This window comes from Dendrobates tinctorius, unplaced genomic scaffold, assembly GCF_039654945.1.
Source record: "Dendrobates tinctorius isolate UK_male_01 unplaced genomic scaffold, ASM3965494v1 ptg000011l, whole genome shotgun sequence".
Classification (NCBI taxonomy): Eukaryota; Metazoa; Chordata; class Amphibia; order Anura; family Dendrobatidae; genus Dendrobates; species Dendrobates tinctorius.
In genome coordinates this window covers 54,524,571-54,548,037 of record NW_027361679.1, presented here as the reverse complement: position 1 = coordinate 54,548,037, position 23,467 = coordinate 54,524,571, and the positions used below count along the sequence as shown (strand labels likewise).

General features: G+C 44.4%; 1 protein-coding gene across 2 annotated transcripts in view; it reads left to right on the top strand.

Annotated features, from left to right (window-relative positions):
- Window positions 1-1,828: 1,828 nt before the first annotated feature.
- The window catches only part of PRAG1 (PEAK1 related, kinase-activating pseudokinase 1), a 54,318-nt gene continuing 32,679 nt past the window's right edge, over window positions 1,829-23,467 (top strand). The window contains exons 1-2 of one of the 2 annotated variants that reach the window (XM_073542473.1): window positions 1,829-2,055; window positions 21,128-21,534. In XM_073542473.1, coding sequence (XP_073398574.1) covers window positions 21,196-21,534 — 339 coding nt within the window. In that variant the 5' untranslated portion in view covers window positions 1,829-2,055; window positions 21,128-21,195. Of the gene's footprint in view, window positions 2,075-21,127; window positions 21,535-23,467 lie in introns of both variants that reach the window. The other variant, XM_073542483.1, reaches the window with a different exon arrangement.

Genomic DNA, 23,467 nt, shown 5'->3' with positions numbered 1-23,467 from the left:
TTCTGTCCATTATTTTTTCAGCCTGCACACTGACCCATATTGGTTCACTTATCCATACACACATCAATTTTAAAAAACTGATCCATGAGTGTGATTAGTAAATCTCAGAGCATGTCCTGTAATCATCTGTTCTGTGGATAAGACTGGACAATGAAAGTCTGGAGATCTGTAATAAACGGATGAAGCACAGAAGACACGCATAGTCATTTACAGTGACTTCTATGTTTCATCCATTTTTAAATGGAGTCAATGAATCAAACAAGCACAGACTGTCTACCTGCTTCTGTCTATGGGGCCGTTCACATGTCTCAAGTCAGATTTTTGCCTCGGACTGAGTAGTCAGTGCAAAGTCACAGAGACATGGAGACATATTCGATTTTGATCAAAGTGTCAGATCAAAGTCAACAATGCAAGTTCATGGGTTACAAAATATGACAGCGTTCGGATGCGGATGTCCGTTTTTCATTAACTGATAGATTAGAGAAGATGGAGAAACTAATGAAAAAAAACTGATGAAACTCTGAAAATCTGATGACACTGATGAAACTCGGTCTCGTTTTTCTTGTATGTCAGAAAGCCTGAATGCAGCCTAAGACTAGGGTCACAGAAGCGTGTAAAAAATCAGTCCGATTTTCATCCAGACAAGTGGGACAACTTTTCCTTACATGTCATCCGCGTGCTGTCTGTATAGAATCCGTTTTCTACTCGGCAGCCATTGATCATTTCAAGGACTGTTTACAGTTTCCTATGCTACAGAATTGTAATATATCCATAAAAATCAGATGTGGTTCCATATGGCATGATGCATCCGATTATTTTCTTGCACCCATCTGATTTTGGAGTGAAATCGCAGCTGCTGCTGTTTTTTTTCACACACAGATTGTGAAATAAATCGGTCACCAGCCCTGCCCCATTGAATAATACACTGGTCTGAGCACGACCTGATAACAAATATCGGATGGCACTTGTCCGTGAAAGAGCCCTTAGAGATGTTTCTGATATATATATATATATATATATATATATATATATCTCACATATTTTCTATATTTTCATAGACGTGTCAAAATAATAAAATCCTTTTAGTTTTGCCACTGATCCACAAGCCTGCTCCCTAATGATCTCCAGAGAAACCAGGTGAGCTGCACTCCTTTCCTCATTATTGGAGCCCACTGCTGGCTCGGCCACGTTCACACATTCAGTATTTTACCTCAGCATTTGAAAGTCAAAACTGGGAGTGGAAAAATCAGAGGAAAAGTATAAGAGAAACAGTCACCACTTCTGGATTTATCACTCACTCCTGGTTTTGGTTTACAAATACTGAGGTAAATTACTGACCAAATACTGAGGTAAAATACTGACCAAATAATGAGGTAAAATAATGACCAAATACTGAGGTAAAGTACTGACCAAATACTGAGGTAAAGTACTGACCAAATACTGAGGTAAAATACTGACCAAATACTGAGGTAAAATACTGACTAAATACTGAGGTAAAGTACTGACCAAATACTGAGGTAAAATACTGACCAAATACTGAGGTAAAGTACTGACCAAATACTGAGGTAAAATACTAACCAAATACTGAACGTGTGCACATGGCGATTTGGATAACACCATCTTATAAGGAGGCTGCCATTTATTTATTTAACACACAGCTGAAGTGACAAGCATCTAGCCCAAGTTTTACAAGGTGCAATGTTATTCTAGAGCTGGGGAAGTATTGCGCCTCCTGAGTCTGTTTGTCATTTTCCTGTTAACAGCTGTCGCCTCAAGTACTGAAATAGTTAAGGAGAACAAAAGTAACAATCCATGCCCTGTGGGTGGAGAGTGTGGACTCCAGAGTGTACAGGAGGACTACAACACACAGCTCCACCCAGTGCCTCCACCTCTGTCCTGAGCCTCTCCCCTCACTCCAGTAGTTGTAATCCTGCTGCCTGCGTGCACTGAGCTTTCCCTGTGTGACTGGCATCCTGCTGCCTGTGTGACTGGCACCACCAGTTCATTGTAGGATTACTATATGCTGCAAGAGACCTCAAAGAGCTGCAGACTCAGGTAATGGGAAGACCCCATAGTAAGTAACCGAACACATGTTACAATGTGAATATATAATCTCTCTATGTGCTCCATACTGGTTTCCCTTTAAAATGCATCCAAAGAAAGTTTTCTGTTGTTGTCAGACTTTGTGTTATGAAGCACTGAGGACTTGCCTGGGCAAAGTTTACTTTCCCACTTTCGAAAAGTGTAGTGCTACCCACCCCTTCTTCCTCCAGGCTTCTGACAGAGCAGCAGTGATAGGGTTACAGGGCAAGTTTGCCATCTATCCCAAGGGATAGGAGCAACACAAGCCACAGTAGAGACTTTTTTTTGGTGGGGGTATTACATTTCAGCCCAAATCAGACTTTTCTTTTGTTAATTGACACTTTTGTAAAGGGGTCTCTGTGACCATAGAGGTGGGGAAGTGCTTTATACTCGGGGGTCCTGGTTTACTGGACAGGTACACTTGTAGAAATCTTAGCTGGGAGGGTTATAGTTCCAAGCAGACGAGATCCTGATAGTGAGATGAAGGGGTCTACGGGACGTTTTTATGATGAAAAGTGCACATAGACCTACAAAGAGTTGCGAGGATGTGAACTCATTGATCTGGAAGGTGTTTGCTCACCTGTCCACATAAGAATGGTTTAAAAATAGGAGTTCTGCTAAAAACCATAATTGTTGATTGATCGCGTAATGATAACTGGTATGGTACGGGAAATTGGTGGGTACTGGACTTTTATCGCCATATAGGACCTGACCTGTGAACTTGGAACAGTCATTTATTAATAACGTATTGAACGTTCACCAAGGGCGCCCTTGGCACTTATCTTGTTTTCAAGACTGAAAGCCTTGCCGCTATCATGGAAGCGACATGGTCTTTACGAAATGATTAGGGAATGTGTGCTGTTCCTATTTTGTGTACAAGTCAACATTTTTTTTTATGGTTTTATTGTTGTAATGTTCCTACTGTTATATTCCGTGGGAATCTGTCCTCCGTTGTCAGTGGCTTGCAAATTTCACAGGGTGGCTAAACAATAGGTAGTGGTATGTTGTTCAGGTAGTCAGACTGTGTGGCTAAGTTCACACAAGTGTATAAAGTCATCCTTTTATCCAGAATCCTTTTTCCTTAGTCCATATTGTCCTCCGCGTGGCATTACCCCCATTTTTTTTTTTTTCTTAATAAACCCGCAAGGAATAAAATTTACAAGACCTACAACAGTTTCTTACATTATTAATTGTCAATGTATCCATAAAATTTGGTTGCTGCACGGTTGATCTGTATGGAGTACGATTTTTTTTTTTTCTTTGTGCGCACTCAGTCTTGAATAGGTGAGTCTGATCCGAATAAGGAAGATACTAGTGCATGCTTTAATTATGTAAAAAGCGGTCATTGGAGCAGTCCAATGGAATAACGTTGGTCCTAGAGCCGTCCGTGTGATATCAGATTTTCCATGGACCGCACTCGGACTGAAAATACGGTTGTGTGAATGTAGCCTAAAGGCTCCCATACACATTAGACTTTTGTCACCAATATTAAGTGGTTCAACTGATAGTCTAATGTATATGGGGACCGCAGACAACTGATCGTTGGGGGAGATGTTGATCGGGTATGTCCGATTTTTGGACGCAGCAATACACCATCTCCCTGAGATGAGCCACTGTCAGACATGGCTGGCAGCGGCTCACTCATAGAGAACACGAGTGCTCGACCGAAAGAGTGCACTGGGTATAGGAGAGCCGACTGCCACCTAATGTGTATGGCAGGCTTAAGGGTGTTTGAGAAGGGGCAATAATCCAACTATTGTCATCTGCTACTTTGCTTTGAGACCTACGGTATATACAGAAGACGTCCCAGAAGCCAAGTGGTACCGATTCATCTATAGCTCAGTTGCTTCATATCTCTCAAGGTGCAACATATCTGCCCAATATTTTGGTGCAGAATGCAACATCATTTTTGATATTGTTGGACTTCTAGTGCCCAATTAATTCATATTTTTTTTTTTTTTTTAAGCCACACAAAACTTTTCATTTGCCCATTTTTAAAGTCACTTTTTTTGCCACGCTGGATAGAGTTTAGTGTTTCAAGATGTTATCGCCTGATTCATTATTTGCGACTTTTCAGAAAATTCGCTTTTTTTTTTTTTTTTTGCAGATGTACTCCAGTTCCTCTATTCTGCCTAGAGTTATTTTCCGAACACCTGAGATTTTGCCACAATTTTTAATGGAACACGAGACTACGAGTTAAAAAGTCGCAAAACAGACTTTAAGATAAGAAAATAAAGAGCATTTTTGATCCTGTGTGCACAAATTTGATGAGCGTTGTACATAAACGACAGCGTAGGGCACAAGGGAAAAATCAAGAAGTCGCTTAAATCAGAAATCGTAAATCGGGCTCATAGTGCTTGGTTTTGCTTATGGACACACACAAAAATATTGAAAATGTCAGTATTGATGTTTATTAATAGGGTATATACTTAACAGTAGAGTGGCTGGCTACCTATACACCAAACGTTTGTGTGCAAGTCTTTTGGCAACTTTTCGGCATCCACACAATGTCCACCATCGCTCTCCTTCGCAAGCACACTTCTATCTGCGCTGCCAAGGGCAGAGCAAAGCACTGTATTGGGCACGAGCTAGCTTTACCTACCGGTCATTGGTAATCTTTGGCCTTTCCTGGGACATGCACACTACGGTACTTTGCTCCACTCTCGACAGGTCAGATAGAAGTGTGCTTTGTGGGAGCGTGATGGGGGACACTGTGGATGACGTAAGATGTGTCATCCACACAAAGCAGGGAAGGAGGACGGTGATTGAAAGAAGAGTGGAGGCGCCTGATCAAGACCAGAGATGCCCATAGGACCGGACCACCCTGTAGGTGAATATGGCCTTGTATAGGGGACAGGCATACACCATACTAGAATGCTGTTAAAGATGGCTTAAAAATGCTGGCAGAATCTTATATGGGGAAAACCTGGTGACAGGTTCCCTTTATGGCTGTATCAAGTATCTTAAGCTAGGGTATAAATTCCTGATCTCCTGGAAATCAGAATTCTGGGACCCCATCCAATCTTGAGAATGGGGCTATTTAGGCTGAGTGCAGACGGACTTTTTAGCCCTGCGGATTTTTCCGCGCAGAATGGAAGAAATCCGCAGGTCAAATGACCTGCATTTTTCCTGCGGATTTCTTCCATTTTTCCTGCGGTTTTCCACTGCGTATTCCCCCCCCCCTGCAGATTTGGAGACAGGGGAGGTGGAAAACCGCACAAAAGAAGTAACATGCTGCGGATTTTGTACCGCAGGAAAACCGCGCGGAAAAATCCGCAGCGTCTGCACAGCGGGTTTTTTTTTTTTTTTTTTTCATTGATTTTAAGGCTACTGTACATCACAATGCAGATATGCAGCATTTCTGCGCGGTAAAATCCGCTGCGGATCTGCTATATATCCGCATCGTGTGCACACAGCCTTAGAGCCCCATGTGAATGAAGCAAAGGTTTGGCATATGCACCTCTCCTCCACTCATTCTTTGTTGCACTGCCAGAGATAGATGAGCTCTATGTAAATGGGGAGTAGCTTCCAAACATGGTACGAATCCCTTTTAAATTATGGATCCTCAAAAAAAAAAAATCTTTAGTTGGTCACTGAACTTAATGTGATGTCACCACAAGGCTTGTAATTAGCCAACTAATTCTTAAAGGAGTTGTCTTGCTAAAAAAGTAGACTTTAATAGATCTTGGAATAAAAATAAATTTCACAATTGGATGAATTTGGGAAAAAAAAAAAAAAAAAAAAATGTTCCTCTGAGATAATCTTATAAAATGTGGCCCTGTTGTGTACTGTGTAATGACTGTGTCTCACCGTGCAGGAACATGGGCTGCAAAAGATTATACGGGTATTAATATTAGTGGATAGTAGGGTATCTGTGACTGGTGTACGCTGTGGGAATTAGTGGTTGGCCTACCACTATAGACACATTACTAGCATGCTGTTATGTGACTGTAATGAGGATATCAGAGGCAGGCACATAAAGTTTGATTGCTCTCAGAAATACAATATGACACAGGATTCCTTTTATACAGCATTTATTTGTTGCCACTACAGGTGCCATATTGCATCTATCAATCAAAAAAGGTTACTTAAAATTAATGGACCTATATGATTATTGGGATTCTGTTGACACAGTATGGCTGTTCAAACCAAGTACAGGCGCATGGTGCAAAATGGCCGAACAGTTCAGTGCACTTTTCCACCTGCTTGTTTTCCCTCAATTTTAACCCCCACCCTCTCCTTTAACAGCTTGGGCTTCATAGATCCAGAGAAGGGTGAAGATAGTTGGAAAACAAGCAGGTAGGAAGGTGTAGTTAAATGGTTGGCCCGGGCATAATTCCTCGTACTTGGTTTGAACAGTCATTCTGTGCCAACAGAGTCCCTTTAAGTAGATTACATAGTTGTATTGCGTTGTATGTTGCTAGAAGAAAGCTGACAACATATTTACAGACGGTGACTTGAAGATACTGAAGTGACTATACACAGTGTAATATATCTTGTATAGAGGTGTAAAGGCAGTCTTAAGACCCCCACACACATTAGACTACCATCGTTTGACCGTGGTGATATCGACCGGTTTGGTCACTAGTCCAGTATGTATGGAAGCACACAACTCTTGTCCAACAGACGATTTTGAGGAAGGTAGGAATGTGGGATGTCTGACTGGAATGGCGATCCTTTTGTTCTTGGTGACATAAGCCTCCGTCAGGAATTTGGTAGTGGCTCTCTCCTAGAGAAGAGTCGGATGAGATGGCAGATGCCAAACCGATGTTCGGCCATCAGCTTTGTAATGTGTATGGGTGGGCCCTTCATTTTCTGTATTGTTGTAAAATCAACTTGTGATTCTAAGCTATTCTTCTAAGGACGAAACAGGTGTTGGTGGTCTTGTAGATGAGGCCGAATTCACCTAACAAGAGTGGGGAACGGGATGTCTGAACCGACTGCAGGTCTCCTGACCAGAACTCTGCCTCATATACACACGTGGAGTTCAGGTTAGGACTTTGTGGTTCGTACCTGGACCGCGAATATTGAACACATACAACCGGCCTAATGGACCATAAAACGTGTGATCAGGTTTACTAGTGAACATTGATATTTGCACATTTCTTCACCACATGTAACATTTGGTCATTAAGAATTGCCACAGCATTTTTTTTTATCAATGAAAGTTTGCATTTTTGCAATTCTAATTAAAATTCCTGACATTTAACTGTCATGGTGACTGGAATTCATTTAAACCTTTTACTTTAAAGATAGATTACTGGAGCTTTGCTTGGGAATATTGTGGCTTGGCCTATTTCTGGTGTGGAATGCAGGATCTCTCTAGAATGGGAATCTCCCCTCTGCTCCATAACAAAGGCAATGGTAGCCGTCCATAAAGAAGTCAGGAATGTGAACTGATCGGGCCATGCAGATAGAGCTTCACAGGAATTCCAGCGCTGTTCTCACAGCAAGCCAGTGTCTGAAATAAACTGCCTGTCATTACACTATTAGGACTAATCTGTAGGTATCTCGGGTTACCACTGATTGGTTTTAAAAATTTTAATTCAATTTATTTTATATCAGATTTTTTTTTCCATGGGTATTTAAACTGATTAGGCCAAATGGATAGGTCTATAAGTATTTTTTGCTTCTTGTTCCTATTGGATTCAGTTTTTCCATCATTGCATATCATTTCAGGTCTGGCTGTTTCAACATATTGGTGACTAATGAGTCACTCAGACTTTACTCCCTGAGGTACTGCTTCTTTAGGAATGTACAATGAGCTGCTAATGATGGGGTCACAGCTATCCTTCTCTTTAACCTGCACTAAAATTCTGATTGGGCGCCATTGGCTGTTTACGCAACCACTTACTTTTTTCATTCTTTGTAGCTTGGAATATTTTAAGGATTTCCTTGCCATACAGATGCATACGTAATAGACCAAACTGACCTTGGCGGAGGGTGTTCTTTCCTTTAGGAACCATTTGGGGGGGGAGGGTGCATTTTATAGAGGCAAAACTTGAAAATGTAAAGTATCCACATTTCTTATGTTGTATGGCAATTTTGGGGGAGTTAAGGGGCTAATATTATAGGGGATCACTGTAGATCACCCCTTATCCACATACGGCATTATGAGCTCATCTTCAGCAGCCACTAAACAGTCTGTAGATCTAAGGTGTTCTATGCCACACTGGGTTTTTTTGTACAGCTGCTCGGTGGGGATACCAGGTAATGGACCCCCAGAACTCCGATACTGATGACCTAGGGTAGGTCGTAAATATCATAGCAGCAGAAAATCCCTTTAGAGCTACACATGGGCAGCACGGTGGCTCAGTGGTTAGCGCTGGAGTCCTGGGTTCGAATCCCACCAAGGAAAACATCTGCAAGGAGTTTGTATGTTCTCCCTGTGTTTGTGTGGGTTTCCTCCGGGCACTCCGGTTTCCTACCACACTCCAAAGACCTACTGATAGGGAATATAGATTGTTAGCCCCATCGGGGACAGTGATGAAAATGTCTGTAAAGCTCTGCGGAATATGTTAGCGCTATATAAAGATTATTACATAAACCTGTAACTGCTGACAATAATTTGCAGAAAAATGCTAATACCCTGCTGTATAATCTGAACTTGCCATGCTGATTAAAGGGATGTGCCCACGATCCGGGAGTAGCAGCGGATCGTGGGTGGATTCTATTGATTACATTTCTGTTGCAGACACTCGGGTTTCCACAACAGAAATTGATATACTGCGTTCCTGAAAGATACGCCGCCTGTCAATGTCCGCGGGTGATCCCATTTCTACAAATCCCATCCACTATGATGTAACAGCTGACCGCTGCTGGTTGGACGCTGCATAAATACGCAGCATCCAAAGCGCAGCAATTCCTGATCGTAGGCTCATTTCACGATCCTCTTGCCATACAGACAGGCTGCAGATAGCCTGTTGGACAAGCAAAATGCTCATTCATCAGGTAAAATGATCTTTTGCACAGCATAAAAGATCATCACTCTCAGCAGTGCTTTGTCCTGTGTAAACAGGACTTGTGCTGCCAAGAACCATTGCTGCCTATGTACATTTTGTTTTAACCTTCCTGTGTAAACGAGCAATCAAACAACTGCCGATTGGTAAAAACTTACAGCGCAGCGATCGTGTGGCGCCACTGATCGGTCCGTTTAAACAGATATTAAAGAATGGCAATTTATGCAATTCAAGGGTAATCGAAGGACCATTGTGTGAACTGCTGATGCTCTGGTTATTTCCTCAAATTTGAAGCTTGCTATAGAAAAACAGGCTCACAAACACAGTGGAATACCATTCACTGCATTTCACCAGCGTGTTTTGCAGCAAGCTTTTCAGGAAAGTAAAACAAAGTGTATTGTATAACAGCTTATTTCAGGTGACGGGATAGCACAGGAACACGAATTGCAGGTTTTGGTTTCGGGACAAGAAGCTGAAATCCTGGTTTTACTGATAGTATGAGTTTCAACTTATTCCCTGAATTTTTACACCTATTTCCCTGCTTTTTGTAGGTAAGGGAGCTTGTCACATAGTAGCTATAAGGAATAATCTGATTTTCTGTCAAATCTATAGTACGAGCCAATTTAAAGCGCTGACCTAAAGGTTGGTTTACACAGACCGATCAGCGGTAATAACGACTGCCGATCGATAAATATTTCCAAATGAGCAGTCCTTTAATAGCGTGTTTACACAGGCAGACTGCGCTATGAAATTTGCACTGAACGATCTGTAATGGATCATTCTGTGTGCCTAGACTGCCATTTTCCTTTGCATCACATTGATGTTTACCTGGGACGATGTGCTGGTGAGAACAATAATCTTTAAGCCTACTTAAAAATCTCTCGCCCAATAAATGAGCCTGTTTACACTGAAAGATTGTGAAACCAGCATTGCTAGGAACGCTCATTCAGTAAAATTTTTCAGTGTAAATTCCTCTTAAGCCAGGGTCACATTTGCGTGAGTCTCTCGCCTCAATACCCGGCAATGCCGCCGGCACTCGGGACCGGAGTGTGCGGCGGCATGTCTTTCTAGTCCTCTAGTGATAATCTAAGTGACTTTATCAAAACTACAGGAAGCAGCCAAAAGTAAGTGATATATTGCTGGAATCAGGGTTTCTGCCCCTATATTATGCTGCTCTTCGATTACGTGGTGACTAGAGTTGAGCGACTTTGGTCGGATCGGGTTTCGTGAAACCTGACAAACAAAATTTGAGTCTGATGAAACTGGTCCGACTAGGGCAAAAAAAGTCGGAGTTTTCCCTTCACCCATGACAGCACACCTGAGAGAGAGGGATCCGCCCTGCCAGGACAGGAACCTACTGAGACATAAGGGGCGGCACCTCTCCCCTGCTTCAGTTGGGTTCCTATCCTGGAAGGAATCCCACTGTGGTGATGCCTGTCATGGGCAAAGAAAGAAGAGAGAGAAAAAGAAAGAAAGGGACCCAGGCCCGTCCCGACGCGGGAAGAACAGGTAGCTTACCTGTAGCGCCGGCCGTCGGGTCATGGAAGCACAGTCCCCAGTGTTCCTCTGGGCTCCGGGTTCGTGTGGGCGCGGATGGGATCCCGGTGGCTCCAGGGAGCCCCCACCGTGCCGCCCTCCCCTCGCGCACGCCGCATCTCGATCCCTGTGGCAGGGGAGAGATGCTGGCTCCCTCCGGCCGCTGACGTCAGCGGCGCTATGGATTGTGGGTGTGCCGGCTGACGTTAGCACAGGGCGTCGGTGTCATGACGCCAGCCGGCTTTTCTGAAGCGGTTTGCAGGGGGGAGCGGAGGAGACACCACCGACAGAGGCTGCATATAACCAAGGACCAGCGGCGTGGGAGACGGAGTCGGAGCAGGAGAGATCGCTGTCTCTGCCTCCCTCACAACCTTCAGGCAAACATGGAAGCCGCTCAAGTAGCAGCCGCCCCAGCCGCAGATCAGGGGAATCCTCAAGGTCCAGAGAGCACAGGTCACGTGCTCCGACGCAGCCTCTGAGTCCGGTACCCTTGATTACGGGTGGTGAGTGATCTTCGTGAATGCTAGCATTTATGTTAATAGGGATCCTCTGTATGCTTTACCCTGTAGGAAAGGCCCAAAAAAACAGGAAGCAAGAAGAACAATAGGGACTGTGCTATATGTAAAACTCCCCTAGCAAGAGATTGGCAGAAAGATCTCTGTGCCTCTTGCATTCAGCGGACCATGGCGGAGGAAGTGCCTGGTTTCGCAGCCAATTTGATATCCGCCCTCAGGTCAGAAATGGAGGGTTCAATTAAGACCCTATTGAAAAAAGGGAAGAAAAGAAGGAAGAATCCCCCTAGTTCTCCCTCAGATTCCTCATCAGCCTCGTCTCAGGCGGAACAGGCATCCTCCTCCAGACTCCTCAGACAGTGACATGGGGGTAAGCCATGTTTCCCTGTTGAAGACACAGATGCTCTCCTAAAGGCCATTAGAACCTCGGCGGACTCTGAGGTTGACAGCTAGGGCAGCGGGACTATCAAATGCTGCCAGACGCGCGTTATGGCTTAAGAGCTGCCCGGGTGACCTACAGTCTAAAGCTAAATTGTGCTCTCTCCCCTGCGATGGTCGGTTCTTATTCGGCAAGAACTTGGACGATATCCTGGTGAAAGCAAGCAATAGGAAAAAAGGCTTCCTCAGGTTCCCGACGGAACAGAGGAGATAGCCCTTTCGGAGGGGAAGATTCAATAGGGGTGTCTTCCAGCTGACAGGAGAAGATGGGAGCATAAAAGGGAAAAAAAAAGTCGGGATTTATGTTTGGTGGAAACATCTCCACCTCAAAGAAATCGCCACAATGACGCCAGTATTCCAGTGGGGGGGAGATTGGCACTCTCTTTCCAGGCCTGGGAAAAGATCTCCTCCAATACCTGGATCCTGGGCATCTTAAGAGAAGGCTTGAGAATCCCCTTTATCCGCCAGCCAAAACCCGTGGTTGTCATTACACCCATCAGGAAGGTGACCGAAGAACAGTTGGCCTTAGAAGCGGAGATCCTGAGCCTGATAGACAGGCGGGTACTTTACGAGGTCCCACACACACGAAGGAAGGGGGTTCTATTCACCCCTTTTTCTGATTTAAAAAAAAAAAACGGATCATCATTCAGGACGATTATAAATCTCGGACGGCTCAATCGATGGATAAGAAACCAGACCTTCAAGATGGAGTCAGTGGCTACGGCCGTGAAGCTACTACATCAAGATTGTTTTATGGCCGTAGTCGACTTAAAGGATGCATATTATCACATCCCTATCCATCCAGATTACCAAAAATACTTGAGGGTAGCGCTTTATATCCAAGGAATACTGAGGCATTTCCAGTTCAGAGCTCTTCCATTTGGCATATCCATAGCCCCGAGAGTTTTCACCAAGGTCATAGCGGAGGTGACAGCCTTTCTCCCGACTCACGATACGGTCATAATACCATACTTGGACGATTTCCTTATAGTGGGCAGCTCAGAGGACCACTGCACGGCCGGGTGACCGACACCTTGCAAGAATTAGGGTGGATAATGAATTTCAAAAAATCGAAATTACAACCCCTAAAAAAAGTCCTTCCTGGGATTTATACTGGATTCGGAAAGGCAGGTGTGTCTGCTCCCAGAGTCCAAAATAGAGAAGGTATAGAATCTAGCCTTGGCGGCCCGAAACCAACCATGTATGACATTGAGAAGGGCAATGTCCCTACTAGGTACCATAACGTCCTGTATTCCGGCGGTCAGGTGGGCTCAATTTCACACCCAACAACTCCAGGGGGAGATATTATCAGCACAGAGATCGCTAAGAGGGCGTTTAGAAGGAAAGCTGGAGCTTTCCGTAAAAACCAGAGACTCTCTCAACTGGTGGCTGGACGGTACAAATCTGACCTCAGAAATACCGTGGGACAGACAGACGACAGATGTGATTTTAACAGATGCAAGCTCCTCGGGGTGGGGGGCACGCCTAAAGGGCCTCATAGGCCAGGGCTCCTGGACACCTCAAGAAATGGAGGCATCTTCCAACCTAAGTCACTTCATTCCGCTACTCCAAGGTCGCAATGTAGGCATCATGTCAGACAACAGGGTATCAGTGGCATACATCAACCACCAAGGAGGGACAAGATCACACTCCCTAATGAAAGCGGCGAGCGACATTCTGAGCAGAGGAACACCTACACTCCTTGACAGCCTTACACATAAAAGGGGCAGAAAACATAGAACAGATTTTCTGAGTCGCAATACCCTGAGGCAAGGAGAATGGGCGCTAAATCGGTCCATTTTTCAAAAACTAACGCAGCTTTGGGGGAAACCAGTAATAGACCTCTTTGCCAACAAGCACAACAGGCAAACAGAAAGGTTTTGCTCTCTAAACCCGAGGGAAAGGCCATGGGCAGTGGACTCATTGCACATCCAGTGGAACTTCAGACTAGCTTATGCGTCCCCCCCCCCCCCCCCCCCCCCCCCGTGGCTCTGATCCCAACAGTTGTCAGGAAGAACAGAAACGATCAAGCCAGGGTGATTCTAATAGCCCCGTTTTGGCAGAAAAGGCCCTGGTTTTCTCTACTACAAAAAGTGTCCCTCTCCGATCCATGGGTTCTGCCAGAAATCCCGGACCTACTAGCTCAAGGCCCAATATTCCACGCTCAGGTCAAAGGATTCCATCTGACGGCGTGGAATTTGAAAGGTCGCTTTTAATGGAGGGAGGGTTCTCCCCTTGGTTGGTGGCCACCCTGCTAAAGAGTAGGAAACCAGTGACGACTAAGGCTAGTTTCACACTAGCGCTTTTGAGCGCAGCGACAGCCTGCACACGGCCGCCGCTAAGCCCTGCCCCCTGCCGTGCCCCCGCTGGTAGCTCCGCCTACCGGCGCATGACGCTGCATGCGTCCCCTATCTTTATCACTGGGGGCGCAGGCCGTGCGCATTATGCGTTTGGCGGCGCATGAGCCTTTTTGACGGTGCGCCGAGTGCAACCAAACTGCAGCAGGTTGCGTTTGGAGCAGGTCGGCGCACCGTCAAAAGGACGCATGCGCCGCCAAACGCATACTGCGCACGGCCTGCGCCCCCAGTGATAAAGATAGGGGACGCATGCAGCGTCATGCGCCGGTAGGCGTTGCTACCGGCGGAGGCGGGGCTTAGCGGCGGCCGTGCGCAGGCCGTCGCTGCGCTCAAAAGCGCTAGTGTGAAACTAGCCTAACATCTACGGCAGAACATGGAATAAGTTCCTACAGTTCCTAGGTAAGCCGTTAGAAAAAGAACCCCCGATTAGTGCCATCCTGGAGTTCTTGCAATCGGGGTTGCAGATGGGGTTAGCGGTGAACACGCTTAAAGTTCAGGTGTCTGCACTAGGGGCGCTCTACAACTGCAAATTGGCATCAAATAGATGGGTAGCCAGGTTCATTAAATCCTGCCATAGAGCTAGGCCTATCCCAATACCCAGAATAGCCCCCTGGGATTTAAACCTAGTGCTAGAAGCCCTTACAAAGGAACCGTATGAGCCGTTACACCAGCTACCCCTAAAGTTTCTGACCCTAAAGACGATCATTTTAGTGGCCCTTATGTCAGCCCGCAGAATAAGCGACTTACAGGCTCTCTCGGTAAATCCACCTTACACACAAGTTTTTTCAGGATCGGGTGGTGTTAAGAACAGACCCCGCTTATCTGCCTAAAGTAGCATCAGATTTCCATCGGGTCAGGAGATTGTCCTCCCATCCTTCTGCGAGAATCCAAAAAATTTGGGGGAGGAAAAATTCCATAGTTTGGATGTTAAGAGAGCTCTAATAGAATACATATCTGTCACTAGCCAGTGGAGGAGGTCCCAGTCCCTATTCGTAGCTTTTCAGGGTGCCAGGAAAGGCTATGGGGTTTCGAAAGGGACTATTGCTAGATGGATTAGGGAGGCCATTAGTGTAGCCTACTCAGCTAATGGTATCCCGATTCCTGACGGCATCAAGGCTCATTCTACCAGAGCCGTGGCGACCTCCTGGGCTGAAAAGGCAGAGGTATCAATTGAACAGATTTGTAAGGCCGCTACCTGGGCCTCACCTTCCACCTTCTTTTAGCACTATAGATTAAATCTATCCTCCTCTGCTGACCTAACCTTTGGTAGAAGGGTGTTGCAAGCGGTGGTCCCTCCCTAAGGTGTTTCGAAATCTCCAAAAATCTCTCAGGTGTGCTGTCATGGGTGAAGGGAAAACCACCATGGTTACTTACCGGTAGCCGTTTTTTCCGGAACCCATGACAGCACCCATATATTTACCCGCCCCCCCCCCCCTTTTTTCACCGTATGGGTGTGCACAGTTAGTAGGGTGCTTTTGAGTAATGTGGTGTTGGATTAAACATGTAACTAATCGGGAAGTCCTCTCAATGCTCTGTAACCCAACTGAAGCGGGGGAGAGTTGCCGCCCCTTATGTCTCAGTAGGTTCCTGTCCTGGCGGGGCGGATCCCTCTCTCTCAGGTGTGCTGTCATGGGTTCCGGAAAAACTGGCTACCGGTAAGTAACCATGGTGGTTTCGTCCGAAACCCAACCCCAATGCAAGTCAATGGGAAATAAAAGTCGGCATTGAGCAGATGACATTCATCCACTCAATGCCGACTTTTATTCCCCATTGACTTCCATTGGTGTCGGGTTTCGGACGAAACTCCGACTTTTTTTGCCCTAGTCGGACCAGTTTCATCCGACTCAAATTTTGTTTGAGTCGGGTTTCACGAAACCCGATCCGACCAAAGTCGCTCAACTCCAGTGGTGACAGATTGCTTTTAAGAGCGGTAGATGATAAATGGTAGATGAGTGGTAGTTCACTGGGATTCCCACCTGTGGCTAGACGGAGGGACTTCTCCCAGGATGTTAAAGTGATCTCCGCTTGAAACAGGGAAACTATTCCCACAGCTGGGAGTACCAGAGTGATGTTCAAGAACACAAGTGTCATGTTGCTAAGCCCAAGCAGAATATTCTTCTAGCCCAAGCAGAAATCCAAGTCTGTTTCTGTTATCTGATTTATTTGTTTTAAAACCTGTCACAGAAGGATGGATCATGCAATTCATCAGCAAAAGTCTCAAGGTGCGATAGTTTACGTGACATATGACCCTAATGACTGGTAATCTAGCAATGTGTTTGTGATGCAGGGATAACATTATCTGCCTTGTTGAAAATACCATTGAAGACCCTTTTGTGGAGAAGGGTCGGGGTGTGAGTTGCCTGTGGAATCCTGTCACTGAGTTGCGAAAAGTAATTTTTTTTTAAATTGTTTTCTGTATATGAAGCATTAAGATGAGATCCTCTTTGATTTCTTGGCACTAAGATTACTTTTTTTTTTTTTTTTTGACTGCTGGATAATTTCAGGGCGATATTTCTAATTGTAGTAAAATTGTTTGCATGGGTATGACATGTTTTAAAGAGTTTAAGTGTATTGCAAGTATCATTATGTACTCTTGCTGTACAGTATATGATCCGTAGATACTAATGTGTTTTGCGGTGTGTGTGTGTGTGTGTGTGTGTGTGTGTGTGTGTGTGTGTGTGTGTGTGGTTTTTTTTTTTTTTTTTTTTTTTTAGTTCGTCAAATTTGGCCCAACATTCATTTTTTGAACAGTTGTACACTTTTTCAAAATCGTTTTGGGCTTGCTTTCAGAAAGATGTAATTGAGTGCTTTGGGCTTTTTTGCAACCATGTTATTGCACCTAGCAACACATGAACTTTCACTTTATCAGCACCGGAATTAAGATGGCCATCAACTATCCTTTCTGACTACCTCTTTCACATGAACTGGCTTGGTTGAACATTCCTGGAGGTCATAGAAAACTGATGGCAAATGGCCATGCTAGTGGCATATCTCCTAAAGACCATATTGGGTGTTGTGTTAAAGTTCAATCTGTCCCGGTGTTAAAGTTCAATCAGCGACCCCCCCCCCCCCCCCCCCCCCCCCCCGGGATCGCTGTAGGAAAGCCCTGGACTTTCCTTTGGTCGCTGGTCTCCCCCTGGCCAGCCAGTAGAAACCCGATGTGTACCTTAGTTACCAGCGCGCTGATGCAGGGAGCTGGTAACTAACGTACACGTCGTCTATCTAAAGGACGCACGTCCCTTGGATACCCGATGTGTACGTTAGTTACCAGCTCCCTGCATCAGCGCTCTGGTAACTAACCAACACAGCGACACCGCGCGCTCGGCGTCGCTGTGCTGATCACTAGTGAACCTGTCTGACAGCTCACCAGCAATCATGTAGCGACTCGCCAGCGATCCTGACACTTTAATATCGTTGTCGGGATTGCTGGTGAGTCGTTACGTGTGACGGGGCCTTTATACCAATAATATTGGAAGGCTCCTGCTGATATTAATTGGTTTGGCCAATGGTCTACTGTGTAGGGGGCTCCTGACATCATTTGGAAAAGATAAGGATCCGTCATGTCCGATTTTTGGACTGCTCATCCATTTTTTGTTCTCTGGGATTAGCTGCTGCCGGAGATGTCTCACATTGGCTGACTAGTAGAGAACACAGCAGTGCGAGCCCTCCTTCACATGGGAGAGTCGGGAGAGATGGCTGACAACCAAACGATCGGCTGAACCATCGTTATGCCGACAACCAGCTACAATGTATGGGGGAAGGGGATTTAGCCTAATGTATGTAGGGTCAGTGGGCCGAGCTGGGGGGTGGTCCCTCGATATACCGCGCAGTGGCGTACAGACACACGCTGAGGCAAGTGTCGGGTACAACAGGTCCAAGTTTATTCTCTTGCCATCCACCTGACGGCCTCCGAAGTACCCTGCACTTCAACTCACTTTGCTTCACTTCACTTATCGGCCCCCCGTTTCCAGGGCCGCTTCCCGCACACCGTACTTTACACCGGGGACGTACATTTACGCACCGTTCACTCTTCGACGCTCCTGTCAGATCCGTCACTGTGGCTGCCTTAGGCCCGTAAACCAGCAGCACTTTTACTGATCAGTCGTCTCTCTCTCAATACGGTATGCTTTACCTCAGTGCCTCGTCTATACTGTGGTACTCTAGTGTCAGGACCACCCCCCTGACTTTCTCTCTCCTCAGGCCCCCTGGTTCGGTTTTCCTCACAGTGCACAAACTGTCGTCCTCCTGTCACTGGAGCTCCCTCTGGGGACTGGAACTTTCTGGAACCCTCCTGTCAAATTTATATCATTCCCAGTTCTCTGTAACTCCGCCCCCCATGACCAACGGTTCCCTAAGCTGATGTTATGTCCTTTGCTCACACTCCTCCCTGCCCTCTAATGGTCAACCCAAGGTACTGCATGTCCACTACACTTTCTCAGGTGTTTCCCCACTGTAGTAACTGACACCTGTCTAAACTGTGCAAACCTTCCTTTCTCTGTTCTAACATGTCTGTCAGTCCGTCAGGTCACCTTCCCTACATGTATGAGGTCCTTCAAAGTATCTTGGGCTTCCAAGATTTTCTAATTTTTACTTACACTTAAAACCTCCTATGTTTTTTTTTTTAATATTCATAATATGGGCTCAAAAAATGTTCTCCTGAAATTGTTTTTTCACTGCATGATAATGAAAGTCACTGTCCTAAACTTATCCCAAACTTATCTCACAACTGTTCTCGAAGACTAAATAAGTGCTCATGTTTTGCTTAATACGAGTTAGATTAATTCTAATATTTACCCCAAAAATGTAAAACTGTTTTGTATAGTAGTAATCCTATTTTCAAAGTGATGATATAGTGCTGTAATCTTTGTGATGAGTTGGCTAGTGTTGTCTGATATCACCCAGAGTAAAGGGCATGTCACACTAAGAGATATCGCTAGCAATATCGCTATAACTTGTGACGTTATAGCGATATTGCTAGCGATATCTCTGTGTCTGATACTTACCAGCGACCGGCTCCCCCGCTGCTTATCGCTGATCGCGCGAGAACGTTCAGGACTGTTTCTCGTCGTCAGCTTCCTGTGGCGCTTCCTGCTGTGAGGACGAGCGACGCGTGGAGCCGGGCGGGAGGACGCAGGATCGCCTGGTGTGACAGGTAAGTAGCGATCCCCGTCCCCAGCGATGTCGCTAGTGAGATCTGCCTATGTGGCAGCTCACTAGCGACCACTTAGCGATGTACCAGCGATCCTGACCGCGTCATATCGCTGGTCGGGATCGCTGGTACATCGCTAAGTGTGACAGTACCTTAAGTGTCTTGATTCTCGAGATCCTGACTGTAGCTAACAAATCGCCAAAGATCTGTAATATCGATGACCTTTCATGGTAACTACAGTAATGCTAATATTTTGAGCCAGGAAGGTCAGAATATCGTTCTGGATCTGCATTTGTAGAAACATTTCTAATATATTTCACGTTAGGATATGGAAATAATGATGCCCCAGTCAATGGTGTAACAAGTAACACTAGGCATCACCAGTTGGTGGGAGATGGAAAGCAGGTCATCTCAAAATCAAACAGTCTGGGGCAGCTGTGAAATGGCAATGAGCACCTTTTGATATGGTAAAGGTTTAAGGTGACACTTTTGTCATTGACCTGAGAAGGGAAATGCATCTTCCAAACCAGTGATGAATGAGTTTTGTTAGAACTGTATATTGGGGTAGGGAGTCACCAGATTATTCCGGAATTGCAGGAAACCTAGATGTCTCACAGTATCAGAATCTCTGTTTCTTGACTATTGCAGGCGTGATCACAAGGAGGATTCAGTCAACTTGCCAAATACTGAGCAACATATCTGTCAAAAGACATGTAGGTTATACTGGTGACTCATGATATGTCATTCAGCACATAGTTATTGCTGCTGACCTAAGTGGATTTGTTCAAGTCAATGCTTGATGAATCACCTTGATGTAGTTAATCACATTTAATCAGATGAAGGTTTTGGGCATTTACTGCCGGATATAACTTTTAATAGTATTTGAGGCATAAAACACAGGCTTGTCAAAACGAGGTTCACTTGGCCACGCTGCTTCCATCAAACACGCTAGGTCAAGAACCTTTTCCTTCAAAGTAGTTTATTGATTCCACATTTGTCTTAATACAATATTGGTAAATTTTATATAGACAAATTGACCTGACAAAAGGGTCTGTATAACTCTAAATCACATGGAATCCATAAACTACTTTGATGGAAGAAATTCTTGACCTTGCATGTTTTCCCAAGCGAATCCTCGTTCACAAGCCTGCCTTCATGACCACTAATGGACCAGTATGATTACCGCGAGAGGTGCCTTCAAAAGCTTTAACCTTATCGAAGGCTTTTATGAAATTGGAAGGGGGTGAGGGTAGAGATTTGGCACCCATCTGTCCTCTGTAACAGTCTAGCCCTACGAAGTACCTCTGCTTCACTTTTCTGATAATCCTAATTTAGTAGTCTTTGGGCAGATTTAAGGGGAACCTTTGTCAACATGACAGATATCTGATCTGCATGTAGAATGTTAGAGCAGGAAGATGATGAGATTGGTTTCCTCAACTAATATATATCAATCAGCAAAACTTGTATTTTATTCATTGATTTGCCAGGTTTGTATACATATGAATCCAGTGGGCGGTCCTACTAGTGATTGACAGTCCTCCCTGTATGATTCTGCATGCAGAGATAGCTATTAATCACTAGTAGGGCTGCCCACTGGACTCCTATACATAGACCCGGGATTTCAATGAATAAAATACAAGTCATATTGAAACTTTTCCAAAATATCTATATATCATTCTGCTAAGCTTCTATATACCATAACATCTGCAGATTGGACGGACAGGGTCAGTTTAAAGAAGAGTCCAACAAGAAAACGCTAGTGCTCGTGTATGATCTAATGTAGACTAAAAGTGGAGTAGTTTTCCAAAACAACCAAACCACTTGTACCTTATTCAGTTTTAGACTTGATGTCCTCTTTTTGCACAAAGAAGGCATAAAAAAAAATGCTTACTGTACCTGACCGTTAAAGAAGGTACCCACTATATATACTAAGTGATGGCTTATTGTTAAATTGCATGGTTTCCTACCTGTATATTTTGCAGGAAATATGCCAAAGGGTGCCTTTTCTTGAGGGTCATCTACATGATCAAATGGAGGTAGTATTCCGGTGCAGTTCTATAAATGAATCTAATATGCTGTCTTTTCTACTTGCAGAAAGAAGCCTCCTTTCTTGCCCTGTACAATAGTGTGCACAAGATGAGAACAGAAATTCTGATCCTAATATGCACAGAGCCATCCCAATGACCAGTCAAGGCTGGAAGATGTCTGTCTGCAATGATTTTGTTGAACATATGTGGAAACCTGGATCTTGTAAAAATTGCTTTCACCCAAAAAGTGATCACCGAAAACATCCAGCACCCTCGGATGGGAAAACCAGCAACTTGCCAGTCCTGCCAAGTCTTAATGGGATTAGGATCAAGCAGGAGAACACAAACCAAGATGATGACATTGTAATTGCTGCTCTGTATTCAAAGCCAACTATAGCAGTGAAACCCACAATGATTACATCAGAGACTGCGGAGGAATGGGCACAGCTAAAGAGCACCGAGACGCTCACTCAGGTAATGGGAGTCCTTGAATTAATACAATAAAGAATCATATAGTTGCCAAACATTGGATCTTAAATATATCAAGGTCAACTATGCAAACAGGACATTAAAATATTGATTTGAGGAACAGATTTATCAAATTAAAAAAAAAAAAAATCTTTACAACTTTAATGACCACACAACCTGGTCGACCAGGTGAAGTCGGGTCTCCTGATTGTCATCCAACATCTGCATGTTAAATTTCAATGCCTCATTCTTTTTATTTCAAACCCAGGAAAGATAAACCACCACCATCTGTGGTGTCTGACACTGGCTCATTTCACTTTTCCCACTCAACATCATCTTCAGGAGTATTTCTGCCTGGAACCTGCCTGAAATGGTAGTAAAAAATCATCAAGGAGATTGAACAAATGTACAGCAATGTCAAAATGACTTGCTATGTATATGATCTGTCTTTAGGTAATTTCTGAACTTCTTTAGGTTTCAAAAGCTACTAAAAGAAGTAACCTGTTCATTGTTCTGGCGGCTTCTGTTTGAAATCCGCCACTATTGTAAATACAGCTCATAAAAGGAAAGAAGGTGGCAAGGTTGTCGCAAAAAAACATCTGAAAAGACGTAGGAGAAGACACCAACCTTTTCCTGAAGCGTCTTAAAAATGTTGCGGGTATAAAATAATGGCAGAGAGATTGGCCTGTGTTCTCCCTAACCTTATCTCACTTTCGCAGGCTTTATTAAAGGCCGATCAGAGACACTTAATATTAGGAAGGTGTTGTTAGTATTACACAAAATCCAGTCTTGTAACGATAGGGGTAGTAATAAATAGGCACCAGCTATAGTAACTATTGATGCAGAAAAAGCCTTTGACAATATTAATTGGGATTGGCTATATACGGTACTATCTAACGTGATCAGTTGGACCCCTTTTTCAGTTACTTGCGCAACTTGAATTCCTCCCCAAAGGCACAAGTCTATGCCCCAGACTTCTTGTCAAAGCTGTTGCCTTTCGAAAAAGGAACAAGGCAAGGCTGTTTGCTATCTCCCCTTTTGTTTAACCTAGCCATAGAACCACTAGTCTGTATCTTATTGAACCCAAACACTATTTCAGGTATCAAGATTAATAAGAAGACAATACAAGTATCTTTGCATACAATATTATTCTGTTCCTTGCTAACCCTAAAGCCCATCTACCAGTAGTTATCAGCCTTCTCAAGGACATTGGCATATATTCGGGATTTAAAATTAATGTTAATAAGTGTGACATACCCCCCATAACCGAAAGAGGGAAATCTGTCCTCCAAAGTACACCTCTCGGGGGCATAGCCCTTGCGCCATCGTTCATAACATACCTGGGGATTAGAATTGGATGACTGCCACTATCGTTCTATTCTCTCAATTACCCTCCTCTACTAAATCAAATTGTTGTTCAGCTAAAATCCCAGCAAGACATTGTGCTATCATGTATGGGAAGAGCCCACCTTATTAAAATAAGCATGGCCAAATTGATGTACCAACTGCAAACCCTTCTGCTGCTACTCAAACACTCTGACATTAATTCACTTAATAAAGCCTTTAGCCACTTACTTTAGAGGGGAAAACATCCCAGAATTCATTTGTCTAAACTCATGGCTTCTAAGGATGATATGTGGTTTGAAGTTTCCTAGCGCTAGAATTTAGAATTTGGCCTGTCTTACATGGTATATAGTGGATTGGAGTCACAACAGGCGCACTTACTGACTCTACTCTACTTCCCTACTCCTTTAATCTTACAATTCTGTATTCACGACTTGCCGCCCTACCTGCTGCAAATAAACAAAGGTTAAAACCCTCCTCACCCTTGTTGAAGTTATTGTTAAAAAAAATGATATAAAAAAATGATGCAGGCACACAGGCTTCTAAAGTATGCCATGTGCACATATCCTAAAGTTCCTTTATTGCTTTTAATTGA